At 55.6% G+C, this 21,071-nt stretch overlaps 1 protein-coding gene across 1 annotated transcript in view; it reads right to left on the minus strand.

The window, feature by feature from the left end:
- Window positions 1-20,683, minus strand: part of CLDN16 (claudin 16) — a 28,397-nt gene extending 7,714 nt beyond the window's left edge. Inside the window, exons 1-3 of the mRNA XM_078620889.1 lie at window positions 20,305-20,683; window positions 3,388-3,490; window positions 626-790 (exon numbers count right to left, since the gene is read on the minus strand). Of these exons, the coding sequence (XP_078477015.1) occupies window positions 626-790; window positions 3,388-3,490; window positions 20,305-20,418 (382 nt within the window). The 5' untranslated portion in view covers window positions 20,419-20,683. The remainder of the gene's footprint in view (window positions 1-625; window positions 791-3,387; window positions 3,491-20,304) is intronic.
- Window positions 20,684-21,071: the final 388 nt, after the last annotated feature.

Genomic DNA, 21,071 nt, shown 5'->3' on the forward strand with positions numbered 1-21,071 from the left:
TATTTAACTAGTTCACTAACTAGTACACTAACTAGTTAACTAGGTCACTAACTAGTACACTAACTAGTTAACTAGCACACTAACTAGCACACCAACAAACTAGCGCACTAACTAGTTAACTAGCACACTAACTAGCACACTAACTAGCGCACTAACTAGCACATCAACTAACTAGCACACTAACTAGTTAACTAGCACACTAACTAGTTAACTAGCACACTAACTAGTTAACTAGCACACTAACTAGTACACTAACTAGCACACTAACTAGTTAACCAGCACACTAACCAGCACACTAACCAGCACACCAACCAGCACACCAGCCAGCACACCAGCCAGCACACCAACTAGCACACCAACTAGCACACCAACTAGCACACTAACTAGCACACTAGCTAGCACACCAACTAGCACACCAACTAGCACACTAACTAGCACACTAACTAGCACACCAACTAGCACACCAACTAGCACACTAGCACACTAACTAGTACACTAACTAGTTAACTAGTACACTAACTAGCACACTAACTAGCACACTAACTAGCTCACTAACTAGTACACCAACCAACTAGAGCTGACTAGCTAGAGGCGTCTAAGGCAGGCGTGGGTGCTGGGGGCGCACCGGCGAACAGGTAGATGAAGCCGGCCGTGTAGCAGATGCGCATCTTGATGTGGGGCTCGTTGCTGAGCACGCGCACGCAGTCCAGGCCCAGGATGAGGATGATGCAGGCGAAGCAGGCCAGGATGTCGGCGGTGAGGATGAGGGAGCGGGAGAGCACAATCTTCACTGTGGGAGACAGCAGGGAGACAGCAGGGAGACACGGGGAGACAGCAAGATCTTCACTGTGTGTGAGAGACACGGGGAGACAGCAAGATCTTCACTGTGTGAGTGAGAGACACGGGGAGACAGCAAGATCTTCACTGTGTGTGAGAGACACGGGGAGACAGCAAGGAGACACGGGGAGACACGGGGAGACAGCAAGATCTTCACTGTGTGTGAGAGACACGGGGAGACAGCAAGATCTTCACTGTGTGAGTGAGAGACACGGGGAGACAGCAAGGAGACACGGGGAGACACGGGGAGACAGCAAGATCTTCACTGTGTGTGAGAGACACGGGGAGACAGCAAGATCTTCACTGTGTGAGAGAGACACGGGGAGACAGCAAGATCTTCACTGTGTGAGTGGGAGACACGGGGAGACAGCAAGATCTTCACTGTGTGAGAGAGACACGGGGAGACAGCAAGATCTTCACTGTGTGAGTGAGAGACACGGGGAGACAGCAAGATCTTCACTGTGTGAGTGAGAGACACGGGGAGACAGCAAGATCTTCACTGTGTGAGTGAGAGACACGGGGAGACAGCAAGATCTTCACTGTGAGTGAGAGACACGGGGAGACAGCAAGATCTTCACTGTGCGAGTGAGAGACACGGGGAGACAGCAGGATCTTCACTGTGTGTGTGAGAGACACGGGGAGACAGCAAGATCTTCACTGTGCGAGTGAGAAACACGGGGAGACAGCAAGATCTTCACTGTGCGAGTGAGAGACACGGGGAGACAGCAAGATCTTCACTGTGCGAGTGAGAGACACGGGGAGACAGCAAGATCTTCACTGTGTGAGAGAGACACGGGGAGACAGAAAGATCTTCACTGTGTGAGTGGGAGACACGGGGAGACAGCAAGATCTTCACTGTGTGAGTGGGAGACACGGGGAGACAGCAAGATCTTCACTGTGAGTGTGAGAGACACGGGGAGACAGCAAGATCTTCACTGTGAGTGTGAGAGACACGGGGAGACAGCAAGATCTTCACTGTGTGAGTGAGACACGGGGAGACAGCAAGATCTTCACTGTGTGAGTGGGAGACACGGGGAAACAGCAAGATCTTCACTGTGTGTGAGAGACACGGGGAGACAGCAAGATCTTCACTGTGTGTGTGAGACACGGGGAGACAGCAAGATCTTCACTGTGTGAGTGGGAGACACGGGGAGACAGCAAGATCTTCACTGTGTGTGTGAGAAACACGGTGAGACAGCAAGATCTTCACTGTGTGAGTGAGAGACACGGGGAGACAGCAAGATCTTCACTGTGAGTGTGAGAGACACGGGGAGACAGCAAGATCTTCACTGTGTGAGTGGGAGACACGGGGAGACAGCAAGATCTTCACTGTGTGTGTGAGAGACACGGGGAGACAGCAAGATCTTCACTGTGTGTGTGAGAGACACGGGGAGACAGCAAGATCTTCACTGTGTGTGTGAGAGACACGGGGAGACAGCAAGATCTTCACTGTGTGTGAGAGACACGGGGAGACAGCAAGATCTTCACTGTGCGAGTGAGAGACACGGGGAGACAGCAAGATCTTCACTGTGTGTGAGAGACACGGGGAGACAGCAAGATCTTCACTGTGTGTGTGAGAGACACGGGGAGACAGCAAGATCTTCACTGTGTGTGTGAGAGACACGGGGAGACAGCAAGATCTTCACTGTGTGATTGAGAGACACGGGGAGACAGCAAGATCTTCACTGTGCGAGTGAGAGACACGGGGAGACAGCAAGATCTTCACTGTGTGTGAGAGACACGGGGAGACAGCAAGATCTTCACTGTGCGAGTGAGAGACACGGGGAGACAGCAAGATCTTCACTGTGAGTGAGAGACACGGGGAGACAGCAAGATCTTCACTGTGTGTGTGAGAGACACGGGGAGACAGCAAGATCTTCACTGTGTGAGTGAGAGACACGGGGAGACAGCAAGATCTTCACTGTGTGAGTGAGAGACACGGGGAGACATCCATGGTGGCGATGGTGGTGGTTGTGGTAGTTGTGGTGGTGGTTGTGGTGGTTGTAGTGGTGGTTATAGTGGTTGTGGTGATTGTTGTGGTGGTGGTTGTGGTGGTGGTTGTGGTGGTGGTTGTGGTGGTGGTTGTGGTGGTTGTGGTGGTGGTTGTTGTGATTGTGGTGGTGGTTGTTGTGATTGTGGTGGTGGTTGTTGTGATTATGGTGGTGGTGGTTGTGGTGGTTGTTGTGATTATGGTGGTGGTTGTTGTGATTGTGGTGGTGGTGGTTGTTGTGATTATGGTGGTGGTGGTTGTGGTGGTTGTTGTGATTATGGTGGTGGTTGTTGTGGTGGTGGTGGTTGTGGTGGTGGTGGTTGTTGTGATTATGGTGGTGGTGGTTGTTGTGATTATGGTGGTGGTTGTTGTGGTGGTGGTTGTGGTGGTTGTGGTGGTGGTTGTGGTGGTGGTTGTGGTGGTTGTTGTGATTATGGTGGTGGTTGTGGTGGTGGTTGTTGTGATTATGGTGGTGGTTGTTGTGGTGGTGGTTGTGGTGGTGGTGGTTGTGGTGGTGGTGGTTGTGGTGGTTGTGGTGGTGGTGGTGGTTGTGTACTCACGTGGGTGCTCCGCCAGGATAGAGTCGAACTGGTCACAAGTGCGGATGCCATCGAAGGCGTTGGTCACGCACTCCCACCACAGCCCACGGCACTTCTGGCTCACCTGGAGACAGCAGGGAGACAGCAGAGACACTCACCCACTCAGCCACTCAACCACTCACTCAACCACTCAGCCACCCACTCACTCAGCCACCCACTCACTCAGCCACCCACTCACTCACCCACTCAGCCACCCACTCAGCCACCCACCCAGCCACCCACTCAGCCTCCCACCGAACCACCCACTCACTCTCCCAGCCACTCACTCACCCACCCAGCCACCCAATCAACCACCCACTCAGCCTCCCACCCAACCACCCACTCAGCCACCCACTCAGCCACCCACTCAGCCTCCCACCCAACCACCCACTCAACCACCCACCCACCCACCCACTCACTCACTCACTCACCCACTCAGCCACCCAGTCACTTACTCACCCAGTCACTCACTTAATCACCTACCTACCCACCAACTCACCCAATCTCCCACCCACCCACCCGGTCACTTACTCACCCACTCACTCAACCACCCACCGACTCAACCACCCACCGACTCACCAACTCACCCACTGACCCACTCTCCCACTCACCCACCTACTCACCGACTCACGCACTCTACCACCCACCAACTCACCCAATCTCCCACTCGGTCACTTACTCACCCACCCGGTCACTCAATCACCCACCCACCCTTAAAATCACACCAACGCGGCCGTGAAAGGAGAGAGGGGCGGGTGGCCAATTTCTCCGTGGCTAATAGCTGCTGCTGCTGCTGCTCTAGACGCGTAATCTCCACCGCTGCCTCCGCTGCCCGCGGGGCGAGCGCTGGCGCGTGACCAGCCCACGTGGACCCCCCCCCCCCCCCCACGTGGACCCCAACCCCCCCACGTGGACCCCCCCCCCCCCACGTGGACCCCCCCCCCCCACGTGGACCCCCCCCCCCCCCCACGTGGACCCCCCCCCCCCCCCACGTGGACCCCCCCCACGTGGACCCCCCCCCCCCCCCCCCCCGGGCGCCAGCGGTCACAGGCGCTAACGAGGCGGTGGGGCGAGCCGCCGTCACGGCTTTTTAACTTCTCCCGTTTTTATTAATTTGCAAGACCCACACGACGCCCACCGCTCACCACCGCCGCCATCACCACCACCACCACACTACCACCGCCACCATCACCACCACTATCACCACCACTATCCCCACTGCCACCACTATCACCACCACCACCATCACCACCACTATCACCACCACTATCACCACCGCCATGACCACTACCGCCCCTACTGCCACTTTCCGTCACCACCGCCATCACCGCCACCATCACCACCACCGCCATCGCCACCACCGCCATCACCACCATCACCACCACCACCATCATCACTACCACCACCACCACCACCACCGCCATCACCACCACCGCCATCACCACCATCACCACCACCACCATCATCACTACCACCGCCATCACCACCACCACCATCACCACCACCACCACCGCCTTGATGAGCCTCTGCTGCTGATGAGACACTGAATGTTGAAACCAGTCCTTGACTTTAAACATCTGGCAGTGCACCAGCGATGGTTCAAGCAGAGGCTGACTTCACTGCTGATGAGGGGTGCAGCAACAGTGGCTCGGAGGTGTTGACTACCTCGCCTGGTCTGCAGGAGGTCGTGGGTTCGATCCCGGACCCCCTGAGATGTTGACTACCTCGCCTGGTCTACAGGATGTCGTGGGTTCGATCCCGGACCCTGAGAGATGTTGACTACCTCGCCTGGAGTTTGTGTGTCTCTCTCCCCGTGATCACGACGTGGATTTTTCTCCGTCGTTTCCCTCCACATTTAGAATTAACATCACCACGCGATTAGAGCATTTGGCTGCTGATATAAATTGCGATGATGACGACGACGACGATGATGGTGACGACAATGACGACAATGACGACAATGACGACGACGACAACGATGATGATGATGACGATGACGACGATGACGACGATGACGACAACGATGATGACGATGACGACAACGATGATGACGATGACGACAACGATGATGACGACGACGATGATGACGATGACGACAACGATGATGACGACGACGACGATGACGACGATGACGACGATGACGACGATGACGACAACGATGATGACGATGATGACGACGATGATGATGACGACGATGACGACGATGACGACGATGACGACGATGACGACAACGACGACAACGACGACGACGACGATGACGACGACGACGACGATGATGACGATGATGATGACGATGACGACGATGACGACAATGATGACGATGATGACGACGATGACGACAACGATGACGACGATGACGACAATGACGACGACGATGATGAGGACGACGATGATGATGACGATGATGAGGACGACAATGATGACGATGATGATGACGACGATGACGACGACGATGATGATGACGACGATGATGATGACGACGATGACGATGATGATGACGACGATGACGATGATGACGACGATGACGACGATGATGACGATGATGACAACGATGATGACGACGACGACGATGATATGAGCCACAGGCTTGAGCTGCTGTCACTGTGTGTGATGGGCAGGTCGCTTCTGGGAAGATAAGAAGAACTACTACTACTACACTCTCTGGTTCTTTCGGTAAAGTCACGTAGATAGAAACTAAACTAAATCAGACGTTTCAGGCGCTACACAAGCATCCATCATCAGGTGGGACAACCACAGCAAGAAGCAACTGCGTTGCGATGTTATTCATTTTATTTCCTACCCACGTGACTTTACCGAAAGAACTAAAGAGTATGGAACCCTGCAGCCACGAAAACTTCCAATCGGGCTACTCCGTAGCTCAGCGAGTAAAACACTAAATCAATGGTTTCATATTTCGATTTAAAGCTTTCGTGACTGCAGGGATTCATCTTCTTGGTTCTTTCGGTAAAGTCATCACGTAGAAGGGAAATAATAAAAATAAAACATAATAAAATACAATTCTCACGACGTTTCGGCCACAACGCAAGCAGCCGTCATCAGGTGAAGACCAGGTCTGTCGGGGAGACAGCGTCTGAATGAAACACCACCACGCTTTCATTCAGACGCTGTCTCCCCGACAGACCTGTTCTCCACCTGAAGACGGCTGCTTGCGTTGTGGCCGAAACGTCGCGAGAATTATTGTATAATGTTTTATTTTATTATTTTATTATTTCCATTCTACGTGACTTTACCGAAAGAACCAAGAAGATGCTCTAGATGAGTTGTACAGCCCTAGCTGCCACTGCTATTCAGTGGCCTGAAATAAAATGCTTCGCTCCGGATGATCGCTGCAAATTATGATCTGTGTCTTGATTTAGTGCGCTGATCTTAAAGGGGCATTGACACATGTTGACACTCCGACTGATGCTCCTGCTGCTGTTGTGGAGTGACTCATGCAGCCAGCTAGGGCTGCAGGGTTTGGTGGTACATGTTGTTATTGTCGTTTATTGTGAAAATTCGGTCACAGTTCCTATGGTCACTGTTTCATTGCTTTCATGGCTTTATTTTGGTGATTCCGACAACGTTTTTTGGTTTGGCCATGTTTGTGTTGTTGTAGTACAGAGTTAGACTGATGGCCTTAATCCAAGTTGTCTTTTGGTTGTTGTTGTTTGACTTGCATCCCACTGGGATTTTGCACAGAGCGTTGGTGTACGGTGCTTTGTCTGCAATATTTTGCTGTCTTTTCTTGGATTTTCTGTTTGCGCTCAGTCACATATTCACTTTAAGATGAACCAAGAAGAACAATGGTTTCATAGTTTAGTTCACGCACCGAATGTGCAATCCACTCCTCGCCTCCACAGACGCCTGGGCAGGTCACCCGCGGCGGTTCAAGCAGCGCCTGGACATGGCCCCTACTGCCGACGATGAAACGTCGGACTTGGAAACCGGCCTTGGGCCGTGCTCACGTTGACCCAGCGCCCTGCCCCAGGAGGCCGATTGGGATGTTGTCAAACGAGGCATTCGCCTGCCGGCGTGCCCACAAGGACACGGAGTGTGAGTTGAAGTCGTTAAGAAAGAACGCTGGTTAATTAACAACTAACCCCTCATGCAAATTACACAGCCCCCCCCCCCACCCCATCAAGAAACTGCAGGGCAAGTGCCGTTAGCGCCGTGGGAGTAGCGCAGCCTGCCCGGCCGCCTTTGTCTCCCCAGCGTTAATGTCGACCTACAAAGACAAAGATCCCCCGTGTAGCCTTAACAGACTGTGGGGGCAAGTGCTGTTAGCGAGTAGCACCTATGAAGGCCGGCACTGTGGCACACGAGGGGGTGGGTGGCCAGCACCACGCCCGGCCGCCTTTGTCTCCCCAGTGGCGATGTTTACACACCGCTACACCAGGTACTCAGTTAAGGCTGAGTCGACCTAGGGGAGGCCCTGGACCGGTTCAGATAATCGTCACTGTTGGTGTTGGCCGTGAGCGGGAATCGAACCCGGGTCGCCGGGTTCATAGCGCAGCGTGGCGCTAACCACTACACCCACCGCTCCCCACACACACGCACCCACAAAGATAAAGACAAAGGCCCCCTCGCTCCCCGCCCCGTGTAGCCCACACAGCCTGTTGGGTCAAGTGCCGTTAGTCGCGAGTAGCAGCAGCAGCAGCGGCACTAAACTCGCTTGTTGAACGGGCAAGGGGCCCACTCAGCTACACGGCACTTCCCAGAGCCGACTGCCACATGACTGATCAGCTGATATCATCATCATCATCATCTTCTTGGTTCTTTCGGTAAAGTCACGTAGAAGGGAAGTAATAAAATAATAAAAAATAAAACATAATAAAATAAAATATCATATTATTATTTTATTTTATTATGTTTTATTTTTTATTATTTTTTATTATTTTATTACTTCCCTTCTACGTGACTTTACCGAAAGAACCAAGAAGATGAATCCCTGCAGTCACGAAAGCTTTAAATCGAAATCATCATCACCATCATCCTCATCACCATCGCGTGGACATCCACAGCGGCAGCCAAACGCTCCAAAACGCCCGTCGCCGTTTCTAAATGTGGAGGGGAACGAGCGCAGGTCCCGGAGGGAGAATCCACGCGACCACGGGGAGAGAGAGAGACACGCAAACTCACAATACACCAGCAGCGGCAGCAGCAGCAGCAGGCGTCAGGGTCGGGGGTCGAACACACGGGCTACTCGCACACCGGCAGAGGGAGTGAGCATCTCCTGGCCACCGTGGTGAGGGGGGTGGACACCACCACCATCATCACCACTCACACCACCACCACTCACACCACCACCACCACTCACACCACCACCACTCACACCACCACCACCACTCACACCACCACTCACACCACCACCACCACTTACACCACCACCACCACTCACACCACCATCACCACTCACTCCACCACCACCACTCACACCACCACCACCATCACCACTCACACCACCACCACCATCACCACTCACACCACCACCACTCACACCACCACCACCACACTCACACCACCACCACCACCACTTACACCACCATCACCACTCACTCCACCACCACCACCACTCACACCACCACCACTCACACCACCATCACCACTCACTCCACCACCACCACTCACACCACCATCACCACTCACACCACCACCACCATCACCACTCACACCACCACCACCACTCACACCACCACCACCACTTACACCACCATCACCACTCACTCCACCACCACCACTCACACCACCACCACCACTCACACCACCACCACTCACACCACCACCACTCACACCACCACCACTCACACCACCACCACTCACACCACCATCACCACTCACTCCACCACCACCACTCACACCACCACCACCATCACCACTCACACCACCACCACTCACACCACCACCACCACTCACACCACCACCACTCACACCACCATCACCACTCACTCACACCACCACCACCACTCACACCACCATCACCACTCACTCCACCACCACCACTCACACCACCACCACCATCACCACTCACACCACCACCACCATCACCACTCACACCACCACCACTCACACCACCACCACCATCACCACTCACACCACCACCACTCACACCACCACCACCACTCACACCACCACCACTCACACCACCATCACCACTCACTCACACCACCACCACTCACACCCCCCCCCCATCCCCCACCACCACCACCCCCCCAGGGCACCTCCTCGTGCCCGTGTCAACACCACCCGTGGCAGGGTGACCCCCCCCGACCCCCCCCCGACCCCCCCCCCCCCAGGGTGACCCCCCCCAGCGTGACCCCCCCCCAGCGTGACCCCCCCCAGGGTGACCCCCCCCAGGGTGACCCCCCCCAGGGTGACCCCCCCCCCCCCACAACGGGGTAAATGTTTAGCGCGGAGACAGACGTCGAGACAAATAAATATTCACATCACACACCTCTACACACAGACAAAGCTCCCCCAGGTAGCCTCTAGCAGGCTGTAGGGGCAAGTGCTGTCAGTAGCACCTACACACAGACAAAGCTCCCCCAGGTAGCCTCTAGCAGGCTGCAGGGGCAAGTGCTGTTAGTGGCACCTACACACAGACAAAGATCCCCCGTGTAGCCTCTAGCAGGCTGTAGGGGCAAGTGCTGTCAGTAGCACCTACACACAGACAAAGCTCCCCCAGGTAGCCTCTAGCAGGCTGTAGGGGCAAGTGCTGTCAGTAGCACCTACACACAGACAAAGCTCCCCCAGGTAGCCTCTAGCAGGCTGCAGGGGCAAGTGCTGTTAGTGGCACCTACACACAGACAAAGATCCCCCGTGTAGCCTCTAGCAGGCTGTAGGGGCAAGTGCTGTCAGTAGCACCTACACACAGACAAAGCTCCCCCAGGTAGCCTCTAGCAGGCTGTAGGGGCAAGTGCTGTCAGTAGCACCTACACACAGACAAAGCTCCCCCAGGTAGCCTCTAGCAGGCTGTAGGGGCAAGTGCTGTCAGTAGCACCTACACACAGACAAAGACACCCCGTGTAGCCTCTAACAGGCTGTAGAGGCAAGTGCTGTCAGTGGCACCTACACACAAAGCTCCCCCAGGTAGCCTCTAGCAGGCTGCAGGGGCAAGTGCTGTCAGTAGCACCTACACACAGACAAAGCTCCCCCGTGTAGCCTCTAGCAGGCTGTAGGGGCAAGTGCTGTCAGTAGCACCTACACACAGACAAAGCTCCCCCAGGTAGCCTCTAGCAGACTGTAGGGGCAAGTGCTGTCAGTAGCACCTACACACAGACAAAGCTCCCCCAGGTAGCCTCTAGCAGGCTGTAGGGGCAAGTGCTGTCAGTAGCACCTACACACAGACAAAGCTCCCCCAGGTAGCCTCTAGCAGGCTGTAGGGGCAAGTGCTGTCAGTAGCACCTACACACAGACAAAGCTCCCCCGGGTAGCCTCTAGCAGGCTGTAGGGGCAAGTGCTGTTAGTGGCACCTACACACAGACAAAGATCCCCCGTGTAGCCTCTAGCAGGCTGTAGGGGCAAGTGCTGTCAGTAGCACCTACACACAGACAAAGATCCCCCGTGTAGCCTCTAGCAGGCTGTAGGGGCAAGTGCTGTCAGTAGCACCTACACACAGACAAAGCTCCCCCGGGTAGCCTCTAGCAGGCTGTAGGGGCAAGTGCTGTTAGTGGCACCTACACACAGACAAAGATCCCCCGTGTAGCCTCTAGCAGGCTGTAGGGGCAAGTGCTGTCAGTAGCACCTACACACAGACAAAGCTCCCCCAGGTAGCCTCTAGCAGGCTGCAGGGGCAAGTGCTGTCAGTGGCACCTACACACAGACAAAGCTCCCCCAGGTAGCCTCTAGCAGGCTGTAGGGGCAAGTGCTGTTAGTGGCACCTACACACAAAGATCCCCCGTGTAGCCTCTAGCAGGCTGTAGGGGCAAGTGCTGTCAGTAGCACCTACACACAGACAAAGCTCCCCCAGGTAGCCTCTAGCAGGCTGTAGGGGCAAGTGCTGTCAGTAGCACCTACACACACACAAAGCTCCCCCAGGTAGCCTCTAGCAGGCTGTAGGGGCAAGTGCTGTCAGTAGCACCTACACACAGACAAAGCTCCCCCAGGTAGCCTCTAGCAGGCTGTAGGGGCAAGTGCTGTCAGTAGCACCTACACACAAAGATCCCCCGTGTAGCCTCTAGCAGGCTGTAGGGGCAAGTGCTGTCAGTGGCACCTACACACAGACAAAGATCCCCCAGGTAGCCTCTAGCAGGCTGTAGGGGCAAGTGCTGTCAGTAGCACCTACACACAGACAAAGATCCCCCGTGTAGCCTCTAGCAGGCTGTAGGGGCAAGTGCTATCAGTAGCACCTACACACAGACAAAGACACCCCGTGTAGCCTCTAACAGGCTGTAGGGGCAAGTGCTGTCAGTGGCACCTACACACAGACAAAGATCCCCCGTGTAGCCTCTAGCAGGCTGTAGGGGCAAGTGCTGTCAGTGGCACCTACACACAGACAAAGATCCCCCAGAGAACCACCGCAAGAGTGACACACACACAGCCCGTGACACAGCGACAAGCAACGATTCATCTTCTTGGTTCTTTCGGTAAAGTCACGTAGAAGGGAAGTCGCCTCGACAGACCTGGTCTTCACCTGAGGAAGGCTGCTTGCGTTGTGGCCGAAACGTCGTGAGAATTGTATTTTATTATGTTTTATTTTTATTATTTTATTACTTCCCTTCTACGTGATGACTTTACCGAAAGAACCAAGAAGATGAATCCCTGCAGTCACGAAAGAAGCTTTAAATCGAAATTTAACCAACGATACATCGAGGCTAAGGGAGAAGAAGTGGCCAAGATACAGACTCGTTCAGAGACATGCAGACTCGCACAGACTAAAGCACCATTTGTATTTGACCAGGTCAAGCCGGCCCACGGAAGAACTGCTTGGATATTGTTCAGAAGCCACCATCTGGCTATCACACAAATGAGAGCTCAACAAAATGGGTCATCATCATCATCGTCGTCGTCGTCGTGTGAAAATTTACAGCAGCGGACAAATAATCTAAACGAGGGATGTTCACTCTGAGCGTGGAGGGGAGTTTCTCTCCCTCCACATTGAGAACCAACAGGCGCCGGTGCAGTCGTTGTGGAGTACAAACGTCGCCAGCACCGGGGAGACAAAGGCGGCCGGGCGCGGTGCTGGCCTGTTCAGCCATCACCACAATCACCACAATCACCACAATCACCACCACCACCGTGACCACCACCACCACCACCTCCTCTACCACCACCAAGACGACCACCACCTCCACCACAACCACCTCCGCCATCACCATCAAAACGACCACCACCACAACCACCTCCGCCACCACCACCAAGACGACCACCACCACAACGACCTCCACCACCACCACAACCATCCTCCACCACCACCACCAAGACGACCACCACCACCAAGACGACCACCACCACCTCCACCACCCCCACCACCACCACCCCCACCACCACCACCACCTCCACCCCCACCGCCACCGCCGCCGCCAGCACCACCCCCACCACCACCTCCACCACCGCCGCCGCCACCACCACCACCACCCCCGCCACCACCACCTCCACCCCCGCCACCACCACCACGATGGTTGGCGGAGGTGAGTGAGCGTGACCGAACTACCCGCGGCGCCTTAATGAGCCGCGCGCCGTTAAGACGCCATTAATTTGATTACCTCTGCTTAGCGGAGTTCATTAAAGTCACTTTGTTGTGCGTTTGTAGCCGTGGCTGATTTGTAAATGTGGCCCCAGGTTACCCTCCCACCCCGGGGGGGGTGGTGGGTGGGAGAGCGCAGAGGGGAGCTGAGCAGTACAAGCGGATGGCTGCTTTAAAGCTTCTTTCGTGACTGCAGAGATTCGTCTTCTTGGTTCTTTCGGTAAAGTCATCACGTAGAAGGGAAATAATAAAATAATAAAAATACAACTTTCTTATATAATATAATAATTTAATATAATTTTACTAAAATTATATACTAATAAAATATGAATATAATATACTATTATATTTCGATTTAAAGCTTTCGTGACTGCAGGGATTCATCTTCTTGGTTCTTTCGGTAAAGTCATCACGTAGAAGGGAAATAATAAAATAATAAAAATAAAACATAATAAAATAATTCTCACGACGTTTCGGCCACAACGCAAGCAGCCGTCCTCAGGTGAAGACCAGGTCTGTCGAGAAGACAGCATCTGAATGGGCACCACCAGGCTTGGCAGGAGGTCGTGGGTTCGATCTCGGACCCTGTGAGATGTTGACTACCTCGCCTGGTCTACAGGAGGTCGTGGGTTCGATCGTGACCCTGATGGGATGTTAACTACCTCGCCTAGTCTACAGGAGGTCGTGGATTTGATCCTAACCCTGATGAGATGTTAACTACCTCGCCTGGTCTACAGGAGGTCGTGGATTTGATCCTAACCCTGATGAGATGTTAACTACCTCGCCTGGTATGCAGGAGGTCGTGGGTTCGATCTCGGACCCTGTGAGATGTTGACTACCTCGCCTGGTCTACAGGAGGTCGTGGGTTCGATCGTGACCCTGATGGGATGTTAACTACCTCGCCTGGTCTACAGGAGGTCGTGGATTTGATCCTGACCCTGATGAAATGTTAACTACCTGGCCTGGTATACAGGAGGTCGTGGGTTCGATCCCGACCCTGACGATGCCTGCTGTATGTTTGGATTTTTCTCCCCTCTTTCCTTCCACATTTAGAATCAACGTCACAATGCGTTTAGGAGTATTTGGCTGCCGCTGTCAATTTCCACGCGATGACGAGCCACGACGCTTCTGACAAGGAGCGACGCAGCTCAATGGGCCCCTACCTGCTAAAATAAATAAATAAATAGTTTAGTTTTAGAAATACAGGTGGTCCTCTACTTACGATGGAGATGCGTTACGACAACCCCATCGTAAGTTGAAAATATCGTAAGTCGAAGATGGTCTAGCCTACCCAGGAGTCTTAAAGAATGGTGATAATTTTGCAAAACAGAGCAATTTATCGTGGTAACCTTAAAATTAAATCGCTAAAGCTACGTATCATACACGCATTGAACGTAACGTATCATATTGTACTGTACTTGAATGATGTTAGGTTGCTGATGGCAAATTTTGTCGAATCGCCATCGTAAGATCGAAATATCGTAAGTCGGACCATCGTAACTCGGGGACTACCTGTATTTGAATCAGAAAATCCACCACCACCATTGCTAAAGAAATCTCTCTACACAGACGTGTACACAACAACAACAACACCAACCACCATTCGTCACTAAGTGGCGGAGATGTCAATACGGCGCTTGTGCCAGGCTAGGTGGACTACAAGGCCACGCGAAGTGGCCTTGGCTCTGCTGGCAGGAGGTCACGGGACAGACCCCGAAGGTGCCACGGGTCGGCTGACCGAGACGAGTGGCTGATGCACCACCACCTGTGCCCCCTACTGTGCCAACTTTCTGCATTTTAGCCACCCGGCACTCCGCTCGTTGTTGTGAGCGTCGCTCCTCTGCCCTCCGTTGTTGCTGGAGGGCGACTGCCTCCATTTGCCCAGTAGCCTCAAGGTGCACCGAGCCTGGCACTGCCCAGTAGCAGCGTCCTTCACGAGCCTCCTCCACAGAGGCAGATCTTGATACCGCTGGTATCAATCATCGGCAAGTCCACTCAGCTCCACATCGTTCTATACCGCATCAGTCCATCTCTTCTCTAGCCCATGCCACTCACCTACTCACCCACCCACTCACCCACCCATAGCCTGTGCCACTCACCAACCCACCCACTCACCCATCAGTCCATCTCTTCTCTAGCCCATGCCACTCACCCACTACCCACTCACCCACCCACCAACTCCATCTCTTCTCTAGCCCGTGCCACCCACTCACCTACTCACCCACCCACTCACCCATAGCCTGTGCCACTCACCAACCCACCCACTCACCCATCAGTCCATCTCTTCTCTAGCCCATGCCACTCACCCACTACCCACTCACCCACCCACCAACTCCATCTCTTCTCTAGCCCGTGCCACCCACTCACCTACTCACCCACCCACTCACCCATAGCCTGTGCCACTCACCAACCCACCCACTCACCCATCAGTCCATCTCTTCTCCAGCCCATGCCACTCACCTACTCACCCACCCACTCACCCATAGCCTGTGCCACTCACCAACCCACCCACTCACCCATCAGTCCATCTCTTCTCTAGCCCATGCCACTCACCCACTACCCACTCACCCACCCACCAACTCCATCTCTTCTCTAGCCCGTGCCACCCACTCACCTACTCACCCACCCACTCACCCATAGCCTGTGCCACTCACCAACCCACCCACTCACCCATCAGTCCATCTCTTCTCTAGCCCGTGCCACCCACTCACCTACTCACCCACCCACTCACCCATAGCCTGTGCCACTCACCAACCCACCCACTCACCCATCAGTCCATCTCTTCTCCAGCCCATGCCACTCACCTACTCACCCACCCACTCACCCATAGCCTGTGCCACTCACCAACCCACCCACTCACCCATCAGTCCATCTCTTCTCTAGCCCGTGCCACCCACTCACCTACTCACCCACCCACTCACCCATAGCCTGTGCCACTCACCAACCCACCCACTCACCCATCAGTCCATCTCTTCTCCAGCCCATGCCACTCACCTACTCACCCACCCACTCACCCATAGCCTGTGCCACTCACCAACCCACCCACTCACCCATCAGTCCATCTCTTCTCTAGCCCATGCCACTCACCCACTACCCACTCACCCACCCACCAACTCCATCTCTTCTCTAGCCCGTGCCACCCACTCACCTACTCACCCACCCACTCACCCATAGCCTGTGCCACTCACCAACCCACACACTCACCCATCAGTCCATCTCTTCTCTAGCCCATGCCACTCACCCACTACCCACTCACCCACCCACCAACTGCATCTCTTCTCTAGCCCGTGCCACCCACTCACCTACTCACCCACCCACTCACCCATAGCCTGTGCCACTCACCAACCCACACACTCACCCACCCACTCACCCATCAGTCCATCTCTTCTCTAGCCCATGCCACTCACCCACTACCCACTCACCCACCCACCAACTCCATCTCTTCTCTAGCCCGTGCCACCCACTCACCTACTCACCCACCCACTCACCCATAGCCTGTGCCACTCACCAACCCACACACTCACCCACCCACTCACCCATAGCCCGTACCACTCACCCACTCACCCACTAGTCTATATCCTCTCCAGCCCATGCCACTCACCCACTCACCCACTACCCACTCACCCACCCATCAACTCCATCTCTTATCCAGCCCGTGCCACTCACTCACCTACTCACCCACCCACTCGCCCACCCACTCACCCATAGTCCGTGCCACTCACCCACTCACACACTCACCCACCCATCAACTCCATCTCCTCTCCAGCCCATGCCACTCACCCACTACCCACTCACCCACCCACCCATCAACTCCATCTCTTATCCAGCCCATGCCACTCACTCACCTACTCACCCACCCACTCACCCACCCACTCACCCATAGTCCGTGCCACTCACCCACTCACACACTCACCCACCCATCAACTCCATCTCCTCTCCAGCCCATGCCACTCACCCACTACCCACTCACCCACCCACCCATCAACTCCATCTCTTATCCAGCCCATGCCACTCACTCACCTACTCACCCACCCACTCACCCACCCACTCACCCATAGTCCGTGCCACTCACCCACTCACACACTCACCCACCCATCAACTCCATCTCCTCTCCAGCCCATGCCACTCACCCACTACCCACTCACCCACCCACCCATCAACTCCATCTCTTATCCAACCCGTGCCGCGCCCGTTTAGCCCCCTCTTTCTGGCCAAACAGAAGCTGCTTGGCCATGCGGTGGCTGGGCATGCGGGCGAAATGACCCAGCCAAAGCTTCCTCGCCTGCCAGAGGAGCTCACCGATGGGACCGTGTCCAGACCTTTCAAAGATTTGTGAATGTGTCGTTAAAACCCGCCACAACCCGGACACAGCCAACGAGTAAGGGTTGTCCCGTAAACACAGAACATGCACATTCGTCACTAGTACAGCACACCGGTGTGTTGGAGAGCCAAGCCACAACATTCACAATGTTGTGCTGGAGGAGGGCGACCGCCTCCATCTGCCCAGTAGCCTCAAGCCTACCTGCTAACTGATGTGTGAGCTCCTTACACACATCTGGCCCGATTGAATGCAGGATGGATCGCAGGCAGTCCAAGCATGCACACACGCACAGCATCTGTGCATTTTGCGAAAACCACCAGCGGTTCGTGAACAAGAGCAGTGATCATTCTCAGCTTGACATTAAACACATTCCTGCTGCGGAGGGAGCTGGTAGGAACGTCGGGTTGCTCGGTCAATGGCCTGCAGGGTCAACGGCGGCGTGGTGTATTCCGCAAATATGGCCGACTGTGAGGGCGGGCACAAGCCGGCGTGAGTAGGTGAAACGTTGAGTTTTATACGGGCACCACGGGGTGACCAGCCCCTCCCCACCCAGTCCCACCCCTCCCACCCCCCCACCCAGCCCCTCCCCACCCAGCCCCACTCTCCCCACCCAGCCCCTCCCCACCCTCCCCACCCAGCCCCTCCCCACCCTCCCCACCCAGCCCCTCTCCACCCTCCCCACCCAGCCCCTCCCCACCCAGCCTCACCCAGCCCCTCCCCACCCAGCCCCTCCCCACCCTCCCCTCCCCACCCTCCCCCTCACCACCCTCCCCCTCCCCACCCTCCCCACCCAGCCCATCCCCACCCAGCCCCTCCCCACCCTCCCCACCCTCCCCTCTCCACCCAGCCCCACCCCTCCCATTTTTGGATGCACGACGGACGGACGGACACAATAATCCCCTGTGGGCTGGTGGAACCAGGTGGTTCCTACCAGTTACCAGTCCTCCACCACCACCACCACCAGCACCACCACCACCACCAGCACCACCACCACCACCAGCACCACCACCACCACCACCAGCACCACCACCAGCACCACCAGCACCACCAGCACCACCAGCACCACCAGCACCACCGTCTCTGCTGCTGTTCTCAGAGACCCTCCAATCCACTCCGCAGCGCGCTAACAACCCGGCAAGAGACTCGAGTTAGATTCCCGTTCACTTTCCAACACTGGTAACGATTAGACGAGCCGGTCCTGGGCCTCCCCTAGGTAGACTCCGCCGAAAAATGGCACCTGGTGGCAGTGTGTGTAAAACAATCGGCACTTGGGGAGACAAAGGCGGCCGAGCTGCTGTGATATTGACCACACCACCACCCTCAACACTTGCTACAACCACCACCACAATCACCACCATCATCACCACCACCATCATCACCACAATCACCACCATCATCACCACCATCACCACCACCACCATCATCACCACAATCACCACCATCATCACCACCATCACCACCACCACCATCATCACCACAATCACCACCATCACCACAACAACTCACCACAGAGCGAGTTGCAGGCAACTCACAGCCACCACAGAGCGAGTTGTAGGCAACTCACCACCACCACTACACCACTAATACTACCACCACCTACACCACCACCACCACACCACTAATACCACCACCTACACCACCACCACCACTACACCACCACACCACCTACACCACCACCGAGCGAGTTGCGGCAATTCACCACCACCGAGCGAGTTGCAGGCAACGCACCACCACCACTACTACACCACCACCACTACACCACCACTACTACACCACCACCACTACACCACCACTACTACACCACCACCACTACACCACCACTACTACACCACCACCACTACACCACCACCACCGAGCGAGTTGCAGGCAACTCACCTCGAGGTTGTCGTCGGCGTTCACCATCCAGCACCTACACCACCACTACACCACCACCACCACTACACCACCACCACCACTACACCACCACCACTACACCACCACCACTACACCACCACCACTACACCACCACCACTACACCACCACCACCACACCACCACCACCACTACACCACCACCACCACTACACCACCACCACACCACCACCACCACACCACCACCACCACACCACCACCACCACACCACCACACCACCACCACCACACCACCACTACACCACCACCACCACTACACCACCATCACTACACCACCACCACTACACCACCACCACTACACCACCACCACCACTACACCACCACCACCACTACACCACCACCACCACCACTACACCACCACCACTACACCACCACCACTACACCACCACCACTACACCACCACCACTACACCACCACACCACCACCACCACCACCACCACACCACCACCACCACACCACCACCACCACACCACCACCACCACCACCACCACACCACCACTACACCACCACCACTACACCACCACCACACCACCACCACACCACACCACCACCACTACACCACCACCACTACACCACTACACCACCACCACCACTACACCACCACCACCACCACACCACCACCACCACACCACCACCACACCACCACCACCACACCACCACCACCACACCACCACCACCACACCACCACCACACCACCACCACCACCACCACCACACCACCACCACCACACCACCACCACCACACCACCACCACCACACCACCACCACCACCACACCACCACTACACCACCACCACTACACCACCACCACACCACCACCACACCACACCACCACCACTACACCACCACCACTACACCACCACCACCACTACACCACCACCACCACCACACCACCACCACCACTACCCCACCACCACCACCACCACACCACCACCACCACACCACCACCACCACACCACCACCACCACGGAGCGAGTTGCAGCAACTCACCTCGAGGCTGTCGTCGGCGTTCACCATCCAGCAGTCGGTCCACGTGGCCACGACGAGGAATGAGGCCGAGACGAGCGCGAAGAAGAATGCCAACAGCTGCAGCGCGCCGATCATGGCGGAGGTGGTGGTGGTGATGTGGTGGGGTAGTGGTGGTGGAGTGGTGGTGGTGTGGTGGTGGAGTGGTGGTGTGGTGGGGTAGTGGTAGTGGAGTGGTGGAGTGGTGGTGGTGTGGTGGTGGAGTGGTGGTGTGGTGGTGGTGGAGTGGTGGTGGTAGTAGTGGTGGTGGTGGGGTGGTGTGGTGGTGGTGGTGGAGTGGTGGTGGTGCCTAGGGTAGGGTGGTGGTGTGGTGGTGGTGGTGGAGTGGTGATGGTGGGGGGGTGGTGGTGGGGGGGTGGTGGTGGGGTGGTGCAGTGGTGGTGGTGGGGTGGTGGTGGAGGTGTAGTGGTGGTGGTGGTAGTAGTGGTGTAGTGGTGGTGTTGTGGTGGAGTGGTGGTGGTGGGGTGTGGTTGTGTGGTGGTGCTGGTGGGGTGGTGGTGGTGTAGTGGTGGTGGTGTGGTGGTGGAGTGGTGGTGGTGGGGTGTGGTTGTGGTGGTGGGGTGGTGGTGGTGTAGTGGTGGTGGTGGTAGTAGTGGTGTAGTGGTGGTGGTGTGGTGGTGGAGTGGTGGTGTGGTGGAGGTGGTGTGGTGGTGGTAGTGGTGGGGTGGTGGTGGTGTAGTGGTGGTGGTGGTAGTAGTGGTGGAGTGGTGGTGTGGTGGAGGTGGGGTGGT

This window comes from Lampetra planeri, chromosome 76 (genome assembly GCF_965212315.1).
Source record: "Lampetra planeri chromosome 76, kcLamPlan1.2.h2, whole genome shotgun sequence".
NCBI lineage: Eukaryota > Metazoa > Chordata > Hyperoartia > Petromyzontiformes > Petromyzontidae > Lampetra > Lampetra planeri.